At 29.9% G+C, this 12,185-nt stretch overlaps 1 protein-coding gene across 2 annotated transcripts in view; it reads left to right on the forward strand.

Moving 5' to 3' along the window:
• The first annotated feature begins 1,887 nt into the window (after positions 1 to 1,887).
• LOC118196548 (kelch domain-containing protein 1-like) overlaps positions 1,888 to 12,185 on the forward strand; it is a 92,646-nt gene continuing 82,348 nt past the window's right edge. Inside the window, exons 1-2 of one of the 2 annotated variants that reach the window (XM_035368010.2) lie at positions 1,888 to 2,209; positions 2,329 to 2,405. In XM_035368010.2, the coding sequence (XP_035223901.1) occupies positions 2,105 to 2,209; positions 2,329 to 2,405 (182 nt within the window). In that variant the 5' untranslated portion in view covers positions 1,888 to 2,104. The remainder of the gene's footprint in view (positions 2,210 to 2,328; positions 2,406 to 12,185) is intronic. The other variant, XM_035368009.2, reaches the window with a different exon arrangement.

Below are 12,185 nucleotides of genomic sequence, written 5' to 3' on the forward strand. Positions count from 1 at the left end.
TAAAGATCAGCCGAATGAACACTGCAGTACGTATTCTATATGTGAAGATGATGCTATGAACGACATTTATAACTGGTTTTTACAACTTGAGGAATTTTTCTCTCAGAGATTAAATGAAAAGTCTGAGAAAAGTGCTTTGCCATAGGAAAGGGTTATATTAAAAATAAATGTGTTGGTTCACTTACCATTATGGTTAGAATAGATTTAAAGTTACCCCTTGGATTATCGCTAAGTTGTCTGTTATATGGTAACCTGAGTAGTTGAATGTGTGCATTAGATAAGTACGTTGTTATTTTGTGGTTTACACGGTACAATGGCTGAATGTGGTAAGATTAATTTGAAGTTTCTGTACAATTTGGAATGAAAAGGTAAAAAAGCATTAATTGATTGGTGTGCAAATGAAGGTTTACTTAGTAGCCATTATTAAGTGTCCTCTTTGTAGGAAGGAAATGTGTATGTTCGAATATCGGATATTTTCGATTGGAGGACATTTTTTAATCTTATTTTTGTGAATTTATGTGGTGAGGTCAGTATAGGTTCTAGTTCAGATAATTTTAGGAAGTGTTTGGATGATGTTAAGGAATTTTGTTTGACTGAGGACACATAAATTCATAAAATAAGGTAAATGGATATTTCCTTCATGTAGTGCTACGATGAATTTCCCTTTTCATGTTATGTCATTGTTTGATTTAAAATGTGGTTTATTGAGATTATATATATTTTTTGTTGACCGCTCCTTTGATGTTTTTAGTGAACATTGTTCGATGTGTACATGAACAAAGTCAAGGGAGTGTGCAATGCTTACTTTGTGCAATTCTCTGATGACTTTTTTTTTTTTTTAATGAAAATAAGTCGATGTGTACATCGATAAAGTTAAGGGAGTGTGCAATGCCAAATTTGTGCAATTCTGGGATTTTTTTTTAAGTGAAAATACGTTGATGTGTACATGGATACCGAGTTTGTGCAATTCTTTGTCTTGCTATTTTGGCTTTGTGTAACGGCGCTGCTACACAAGCCAAAGAATTGCACAAACTCGGTATCCATGTACGGCCAATTTTCGCCAAGGGGTACCCATTAATATACTTTTACCGACACTTTTTATTTACAGAACAGCCATATTTCCAGGTCATGCTCTCTTCTTTAATCTTAGGATTAGTATGGGAAACCTATATTCACGTACCTGACAGAATATGTAACATAACAAAAACAGAGTTTGTTCTGTCAGGTTTTCCTATCGAAAATTTCTTTCTTTTCTTTCAGTAGCATTTTACATTAATTTTTATGATTTTATGGACTAATAAGTTAATAAAATAGTAGAAAACTTTCCAGATCGCATTCCAAACAACAGAAGCAAAAAAATGTACAATTTAAATGAATATTATTAATTGCGAACTTAAAAACATAATAATATATGCGTAAAGTATACAGTACTAAAAAAAAAGTGCATGAAAAATCACTTACTGAAACTTAAAAAAAAATTACACAACTGTTATGATCTAAATAAAAATTTACAACATTAAAACAAATTATGAAAGTATCACTTGTTTCAAGACAGTCAATACAACGGAAATCATAACAAACAGTATATTGGTGAGTTGAGTTGTTTGATTACGCTTAAGCAATCAGTAAAAATAATAATAAAATATTTATTAAGATTTCAATTAACAGTGATTCACATATAAATAATATACTATTAAAAACAACTGTTGCATTTCATGATAAATATAAGAATCACGCAATACGTAATATTTGTGTCAATTTTTTATTTATCTCCACAACAGGGCATTTTTCTTTATTTTTCCTCAGGGTATGTATGACTTTTTGTTTTCTCAACACTATTAACGTTCAAACGCAGAGTATTTAACTCCGCAGTAGAAACAGAAAGCAAGGCCAGCTTAGTTGAAACCGAGGAGGCAGAAACTGAGTAAAACCTTTGAGAAACTGGTCTACGCATTTGAGAAATCTAATATTGGATCGCTACCAGATTTTGCAATGGAAAGTCATTGACCGTCAACTTGTAAACAACTGTAAGATATAATTAGTAAACGCTTTAAGGTGAGGTAAATTGTGATTCTTTCCGAAGTTAGTACCGATTCATTGCTCAATGGATGATATAGTTCGAACAGCAGAAAATGATTCGCCTCCTGGGCGAACAGGACATATTGCTGCTGTACATGAAAAATGTATGTATGTGTGGGGAGGATACAGAGTAAGTAAAATCCTAAATTATCTAATCTTAATTAATTTTGTTTTGCTATAATTCTTTTTTCCTCGTACTTTATATTTTTCTTGTGTTAAGCCTTGAAGTTAAATCGCAATTTTTCATAGGAAAACCCGGGCGTTCTAACTAACACTTACTTCGGTGGTTGTGAATTATGGATGTATAATGGCTTTTCAGAAAAGTGGTAAGATTTGCATTCTTATTGTTCATAAAAATAAGAAATCTGGAATTTTAATTTCTGTTGCTTGTTTTTAAGAATTCTGTCATTTACGATGAATTCTTGTTTTGCGTATGTATATATATTTAACATTTTTAAATTCATTGTTGCATTTATATGATTATTGGAAATTTATTAATTATGAATTTCAATTTCTTTGTGAGAGTTCTAAATTTCTTACTTTATATATAAAGGAAATTCATAATTAATAATTTTTATATAATTTTATATAATAATATTCATAATTAATAAATTAAATTACTTTATATATAAGGAAATTCATAATTAATAAATTTCCAATAATCATATAAATGTAACAATGAATTTAAAAATGTTAAAACCTAAACATTTCAAACAAGCAAAACCGCACTTCAAAAATTATGAAATTAAAAGAAAAATGAACAAAAACAGAAGAGGAATTCAATCAACCTCAATATCACTTCAATAGGAGGGAGGCATTTTGAAATTAATTGAAATTTCTCTTTTACAAAAACCTTGCTTTTCTGTATCCAGAATTAGCTGATGAACCATTTCAGTGTATTTTTAATTATAATAGTTCACCCGAAAATTCTGGCTGTTTCCCAAAGCAAGGAAAAATTCTGGGGTAGAGTAGACTTTAAAGTACCCCTTGTATTATGGCGAAATTGTTGTTTAATTTATCGCCAAGTTGTTGTTTCATTTATGGTAGCCTGAATAGTTGAATGTTATGGAAACTCTATTGTGACGTAATCGGGTGCATGATTTTGGGAAATTTTGAATCATGGGATGTTTTGTAAGCATTTTTGTTTTGTGTGTTGGTTTAATTCTTTAGACGGTAGAATGGCCGAATGTAGTAAGATTAATTTGAAGTTTCTGTACGATTTGAAGCGAAAGGGGAAAAGAGCTTTAATTGACTGGTGTGCAAATGAAGGTTTACTTGGTAGCCATTATAAGTGTCCTGTACGTAGGAAGGATATGCGTCTAGTCGAACGTAAAAAACCGTTTAGACGGATTTGAATGGGTTTGTAGGAAGAAAGGTTCAGATGGTCACTATGTGAAGCGTTCGATCAGAAAGAGTACCTGATTTGAAAAATGTCATTTGAGTATGACTGATATTTTGATTTTTACATGGCTCTGGGTGTGTGGAGTGAACTCGAAATTCATGGTAAGTGAATATTTGCTTTTCGTAGTGCTTAAATGTATAACATGTTTTTCCTTTTTTTATGTTATTTTGTTGTTTGGTTTAAAATGTATTTTATTAAGATTATGTATTTTTGTTTGCCTATATTGTGGAATTTGGTGCTTCTTTGACTTTTTAAGTGAAAATATATCGATGTGTACGTGAACAAAGTAAAGGGAGTGCGCAATGCAAGTTTGTGCAATTTTAGGATTTTTTTTAAGTGAAAATAGGTCAACGTGTACATGGAGAAAGTCAAAGGAGTGCGCAATGCCATTTTTGTGCAATTCGGGGATTTTTTTTTTAAGTGAAAATAAGTTGATGTGTACATGGATACCGAGTTTGTGCAATTCTTTGTCTTGTTATTTTGGCTTTGTGCAGCAGCGATTTTTGGCGCGAAAATCGCCGCTTCGCAAGCCAAAATAACAAGTCAAAGAATTGCAACAAATCGGTATCCATCAATGACTTCATATAACAGGTAGACAGCTCACCCAAAGAGAATTTGTCTGCTAGGGTGTCTCCAACATATACCACATGACTTATGCTCTTGGGGAGTGATAGCTTAGTCTGTTCATCGCCAGTTTGGCGTGCTTTTGATATGCCAGGTAGTCCTTTTTATTTCCGTCTGTTGGCAGTCAGCAGACAACGGCCTCGAATTAGGTTATTCGATTTTTGACAATTATTCTTAGATATAACGTAACCCCTTTTTTCCTGAATATTTTATCTATATTTTTAATAATTGCTTTAAATTATTTGCGCCATTGTTTAAGATGTTTAGGTTAAATAATTTTGGGAAGAAAATAAAAAATTGAGAGGGAAATTTTAATTTTGAATAACGTTTAAAAATTAATTGCACTACTGTTATAATATTTGAGAAGGTAAAAAAATTCTCGTTTATTTTTAATGCATTGCATCCTAAAGAGAAAAAGAAAATCACATTGTAATATATGTATTTAGGCAATTCATGAAATATATACTTACAGACTGTTGACTTTCACCTGGAACTATAAACTATTACTGTCCAAACTTATAGTATGGTTTATGATTCAAAAAAATAAATTACACTGAAATCTTATTACAGAAAAATATTTTACTTTCTTATATTTAAGTATAATTTTACTTAATTTAAAGCCAGAAATAGTTTTTGGAACAACTTCATTTACCTTTGACTTTTCAGTGTTACTAATAGTACTTGCATTCTGGAAATGAACAATAGTAAATAAAATTTTTATTTTTAAAAAGATCTTTCACTGATTGTAAGTGCCCATTTTTTTCAGTTACTTGCATATTAAAGTGCTTATAAACTGAGCAATGTCCAGAAAATAATTTCATGCAAACTTGGAAGCTACTGCCTTAACTGTATGCTGCTATACATTAAATTTAGTAAGATTTCATATTTTGCACATCAGCTGCAAAATGTACATTTCCAAAATAAAATTTTCTTTCTGAATTATAAATTCAAACATGACAATACATATTCTCTATTTTATTCATGTATCCCAATTAAATAAACACATTACGAAAATGTGCATCTAAATACAGTCAAAAGTCGTTAATTCGGACACCCATAATCCGGAATGATCTATAATCCGAACCTCAAAGCTAAAATTTTTCTGCGCATGTGCCGCGTTGACACATGCACAGAGGCGTTTACGCGTGCGCGTAAGACCTTTTACGTCTGCGCATATGCGTGGGCGCAAGTGCAGAATACGTTTTCGCGTGAGCGTTTTATGTATAACGGATGGTATAAACTAAAAATTATCTATTTCAGTTAATGTTGATGATTGCGTTGTTCCTTAATTTTCGAATTGGATCCGGCTTATTATTTTTTGCAGCCTGTAAGAGCAATACTATAAAAGTAAACTTGAACTTTCAATTATGTCAAATAGAATTTCCGATTCTGGAGCTCCCAAAGGATCATACAAAACGAAAGTATGTTTCGATGTCCATCAAACAAAAAGTGGAATTGCTGCAAAAAATGGATAAAGACATGAAGAATGTGACAGAGAGGTTAGTGAAAACGAAAAAATTTCGATTGACAAGTTAGTCGGTATTCTCGGCACAGCAATTAACGGGACTTGAACAGCGGAACTTTGTAACTGAACAAGAAATTATGTCTGTTTATAGAATTAAAGAGAAAGTATTATCACATAAAACGAAGCAACTTAAACAACTTACATTGAAAGAAATGTTTAATAAAGTAAACAAATAAATATTAAGCTTTTTTTTTTTTTTTTTTTTGTAAATTTTGATACCCTTTAGATCATAATTGTTCTTTATTTCATAAATTACGGTTTCATATTTTTAATTTTAGAATTTCTGCATGCCATCTTACGAGATTTAAACTGATGATCTATAATCCGGAAAAATCGATAATCCGGAATCGCCGAAGTCCGGATTAACGACTTTTGACTGTATAGTATTTACTATAAAGTAAGTGGATTTAAGTGGATTAATGCTATTTTTTTATTTATTTAAATTATTTTTTCTAAAGTATATCAGGAACAAGTACCAAAAATCACCTACTCAAACTAGTAGTCAAGTGTATTCCAAATTACCTATTTTTGATATGTGAATAAGTAATGAGCTTTTTAACACAAAAACACACAATTTGGCCAAAATATAGAAACTACACATTATTATATACTACATGCATATCTTTATGAAATACATTACCCTATATAAGGCTCTGATATGGGAAATTTGACTTATGAAACTTTTTTTTTTGGAGATAATATAAATTAAAAAAAAATTAGCTTGTAAAACTATTGAAATCTTTATAGATATATAAAGAATGTGATATTTACTTTTAAAAAATCAATATATAAAACAGTGTAAATAAAATACAAACTACAAATTAAAAATACATGCTTATATTTTAACAAATACATGGCTTAAATAAAACTGACTGTTTCACAGAAGAAAAAAAAAAAAAGCTTTTATGAATAGAAAGTGAAAACTAGTAAAGGTATAATGATGAAAGCCTCGTGCAAACCTGCATAGGTTCACTCAGATATAGTTTTGATGGTTTTTTTTTTTTTTTGACAAACTATATATATATATACACTGTTTGTATGCAACAAAAAGTTAAGGCCTGTTTTCAAGGATTTTTTTTTTTTTAAATTTAACTCTTACTAAAAATCACTTAATCCTTATTATAAATTTAAAAAAATTCTATAGTTATGATATATTTATGTTGCTAAAAAATAGTTTTAAAGGAAAAGGTTTTTAAAAAATCTTAAATTAAACAAATATTACTATGAAAGCAAAAACTCTGCAATCAAATATTGAGGTGATTAAGTTATAAATAGGTGGCACTTTTAAGTATAGGCAATCTGTTGACATTACAAGTTAATACCATTTTATTCCTTATACCTATAATGTAAGTTCGAATTCACTGCCACTTTATTTCTGCTTTACCCGATCATTCGTATGCATTGGCTTAAATTTAAAAAATTTAGGATTTATTCATGCATTATTAGCTAAGGTACACTATTTACACTATTATACAGATTTTCAGCTCATTTATAGATTTTGAATTAGTTTTTTTTTTTTTTTTTTTTTTTTTTTTTTTAACAAAGTAAACATATCACACAATCTTATCTCAATAATTTAATAATAATAGCTTTTTTATTTTATTTATTTATTTTTTATTTATTATTATTTACTTATTTTTTTAATTGCAGGCAGTACTTGTTTACAAAACCAAAACGTGTACGACTTGGCGAATAAAGGTTAGCGCCAATTGGCGCAGCTTTCTTTTTCAACAGAGTACGCGGAAAAAGAACATAAAATGCAATTATTTGTAAAAGGTGATTCCAGTAAATAATGTCACAGTATTTATCACATTTTGATGCTATTAATACATGCTGAAAATGTCATATACAGCAGCAATTTTCTTATACAATATGGCTGAAACTTTCTAACCAATTCAACAGAGATTGAAAGGTTCCGGGTCCTCCTTTTACAAAACTTTCTTTACATTCATAGGCACTGCAGCGGATAACCATTTTTTCTTAAATTTTATGTGACCAAGCAGAGCAGGCGTCTTTCGTCCCATAGAAATGAATGTAAAGTATTTCCTGACTTTCGGAATTCGACCAGCAGTCACGTGACACTAATGTTGGAACCGGTTGGAGATTGCAATAAGCTCTCTACCTATATATATCTCGTTGATATCCGTGTACCGCCAAAAATTGCCAAGTTTCACCAAGGGGTACCCTAAACTATACTTTTACCAAATTCTGATTAGAATAATCTTAAATAAAGAGAATTCTATCCCTTTAAAAGAATTGAAGTTAAAAAAAAAAAAAAAAAGCAATTTACCATAACTAAAATTTATAGAGCAAACAATAATTTCAGTATTTTATGAAAAAATTCTACAATGATTCATTTCAAAATGAACTTACAAATTCTACTATCTGTAGTATCTGCAAAAATAAAGAAAGAACTGTTATTAACAAGATTTCTGCCTTTCACAAAAAATAGAGAATTTCTCTCTTCATTACAAATAACAGATTTTCCAATCTTTATGCCTTACCAAAATTTCATAAAAATCCTGTAAAATTTAGATTTATCACTAATAGTACCAGAAACTTCAAGAAGAATTTTGATAATATTTTTACCAATCTACTTAAGACTGTTTGTAAAGTAGTGTTTGAACAAGTTAAAGAAGACAAAAACTTCTGCTGGATTATTTACGACAACATGAAAATGATTGAAGTTGAAAAATTTGCAACATTAACTGCTATGACTTTGAAAACCTCTATATGACCCTGCCACTCCAAGAAATCTACGAAAGTCTTATAGAGATGACACTTATATAGATTCCTGAAATACTTAATGTACTGGATTTACAAAAATGGAAAGAATTTCTACATTTTTCACTGTACAATAACTATTAAACATTCAAACTTTCTTTACCTGCAAACACAAAGAATTCCAATGAGGAGTTCATATTCCACTCATATTTGTAACCTATTTCTATTTTCTAAAGAATTTAAATTCCTTAAAAGCTTTTCTGGTGATGATTTCTGTAAATTTGAACACACTTAAGAACACATTGATGGCATTATTACTTTCAATAATTTTAATCTCGTGGAAAATGGGGGGATGATACTCAGATAACCGGCACTTGGCGAGGTTCCTGAAATTGTGTTCGCCAACTTGAGCGATAGACGCCAAATAGTGGGAAGAGTGTTTAGGTTGCTAGCCCAGATGTTAACTAAGGTAGGGGAAAGGAAAGGGATTTTTTCTTTCTGTATGGTTGATACTTCACGTTGGGTGTCCTGACTTTGCAGATAAATCTTTGTGCTGATGATCACATGACTTTGTCAGTAGCATAGAGTATAATTATACTCCGTGGTCAGCAGACGCTTTGAATTCTCTGTTTATTATTTTTTAATTAATTAATTTGTGTGAATAATTTATTTTCTAAATACATTAATTACACTTGCAATTAGGTGGTAAAAGTTTACAGTTGGGTGCCCTTTTCTTTTTTGACGGCCAGGAAGACACAATTTCAAGATTCCTGCTGCACAAAATCAAAATTAAAAGTCAAAGAATTGCACAAACTCTGTGTCCATGTACACATCAATCTGTTTTCACTTAAAAAAACATCCCAGAATTGCACAAACTAAGCATTATGCACTGCCTTAAATTTCTTCATGTACACATCAATCTATTTTCATTTAAAAAAAATCAGGAAGCTAAAACAAAGTTAAAACTATCATAATAATCAGAAATGAGGTTTCATCGGCAAAATTTTTTAAAAAATTGATCACTAATCAAAGTGGCACCCAATTCTACACTAGAGCCGTAATTAGAATAAGATAATTTTATTTTTATACAAGAAAATTACAAAATATGTTTCTTTTCCCTACTTATGGCTCACATTATGCCATGTGTAATTAATTTCTAAATAAATTAATTACACTTCTAATCGGAATAAAATGATTTCATTTTTATAGAATAAAATATGCTCTTTTTCTGACTTATTGCTCATATTTCCAGATAATTTCTAATTAGAATGAAAATTTTTTTAATTATTTAAATATTTAAATATATGGAGGTCTGGCCATAATAAACATGAATTAATTATATATTTTTTAATTTATGGAAGTAATTTGTTTAATCTAACCAGATGCCTTTTTTCTAATTATGTCCGCATATAAATACGATTAGGATTATTTAGAATATCAAAAGCACTCCCAGACTATTTGCTTAAGGAGAGGGAAGTCTGTTAGCCATGGCTGGACTTCGAGACGAACTACCAGTGTGTAACAGTTTTACCCTTGAGCCACTGGAAGACAGCCTGTATCATAAAAGCAGTTTTTTAACCCCTCATAATTATATTTATATTTATAATTATAATTATATTTATATTCAAATATAATTATTAAAAATGCAATAAAATTATAATCAGACTGTGAAATGCTAATAAGTTAGTATAAAATATTAAACATTATTCTGCTGTTTTTCTACATTGAGCATATTTCACTGATTTCTTTATATAGAGGATTTTGTGGATTGAAAGTTGGATATATCAGTAAAAAATCTAAACCATTAGCCAAAACATGAGCATTTCTTTATTTTTTCTCAAAAACGAATAAAAGTTAATTAAATTTGTATTTTCAAATCATTGAATAAGATTTATATTATTTCTGACGTGTTTCTCATGTTCATGTTTAATAGTCATGAATGCAAAATAAACTGAAACTTCAAATAAGTAAAAGATAGAAATCTTTGCATCACTGCATTTGCAACAAATGCATAACTGAAATACATTCGGCAACCACATAAAATTGCTTCAGGGGCCGGCAGTTTGAACCCACTGTTATAGACAATGTTCAGATTGCACAAAAAATAATATTTTAGTTTCATCAAAATAGTATTTTAGGATTTAACTTTTCATGGAATAAATACAGACAACTTCAAATACCCTTATCCTATTATATTTGATTGGTCTCTTTCTGAAACTTAAACAATTGCATAACATCGTGAAAAGCCATAGAAGCGCTTGTTATAAATCTTGTTTCCCTGCAGTTATCCAATTCAGGATTACATTTCTTTGGTTACCTACATGAAAACTATTTTCACACTTAAACGAGAAACAAAGAATAAAAATAACCTTCTTAACCTTATTAATTGAAATTATGTGCATAGAAGAATCCAGAATGTAAAATATCAACCTGACTGGATGATCGAATAGCCTGGAATACATTTCAAGGATGCAATATTATTGTGGAAATACATGCATATTTTATTATTTTAAACTTTTATCATTGACTGTGTGATATATATAGCATTTTCTTGATTATTACTGCATTTATATAAAGCACATGTGTTCAAACATATATAATCATTATTACGGATAATTGTTCAAATTAATGGTAAGAATTCAAAAAGCGAATTATAAAAGTTAATGGTGCTGGAGTTATATATATGTTATATATATATATTAAATACTAATATGAAAAAAGTGCGTAGGTTTACTTAATCACAACAATAACTAATCGTTTACAATTTGTTCTATGTAAATAGTTTATCATCTCAATGCAAACGCTACACTTTGCGTTACGCAATTTTTGCCCAGCAAAGCTTTTCACCCGATATTGAGCTGAGGGGGGAATTTTCGGAAAGCGCCTTTGGATGCCATTTCCCACTTGGTGTCAAAAAATTCTTCCCGAGGATATAGCAATTTTTCGAGATTCAAGATGGTGGTAAAAATTGCTTCAAGTGCCGCTTATCTGAGTTTTCCCGAAAACAGCAATATCTACCCAAATTGTCTAAAACTAAATAAAAAAAACTAATTAAAACCAAACAGACATAGTTTATCTTGACCTAAGTATTCATAAAATCAAGGAAATTAAACTTTTTAATAAAAGAAAAGCTTTTAATTTTTCTACTAATAAACTTATTAATTGGAATTCTAACATATCTAAAAAAAGTTATTGCAAATACTATTTTTAACCAAATTAGTAGAATTAAGAAAGTTTTCACTGAAGTGGAAACACAGAAAGAAGAAATTGTAATTCTTATCAATATTTTAAAAGAAAATGAAATTCTTTTATAATTCATCAACATGTTGAATGCCACGCACATTTTACGGGATTCGGCCGTGGTGCCAAGATGAATTTTTTATTATTCGATGCGTACTATGTTGAAATATTATGTACAGAAGATAAGGTGAGTCATGTAATCGTGTTTAATGCATTTTTCCTGGTGGGGATCACCTCTCACCCCCTGAGGGGCTGCAGACCATTTTTGTGATTTATTATTAAAATTTTTGCGATCTATTACTCTTCAAAATATTATACAGTACAAGGTCTGTAATCTGGACCTCAAAGCTACAAACTTAATGCATGCACATAGAGAATGCGCATAATGTATGCTTTATTGCTCTTTATTTCATAAATTACGGTTTCATATTTTTAATTGTATAAATTCTGCATGCCATCTTACAAGATTTAAATTGATGATCTATAATCTTGCATCGCCAAAGTTCCGACGAGTCTTGATTATGGACTTTTTACTGTAGTAACAATGATTACTATTTAAAAATTTATCTGTATCGATATTTACTCTAATCA

The sequence above is a fragment of the Stegodyphus dumicola genome, chromosome 6, assembly GCF_044657685.1.
Source record: "Stegodyphus dumicola isolate Sdum_Otavi_A_Nest chromosome 6, ASM4465768v1".
Lineage (NCBI taxonomy): Eukaryota > Metazoa > Arthropoda > Arachnida > Araneae > Eresidae > Stegodyphus > Stegodyphus dumicola.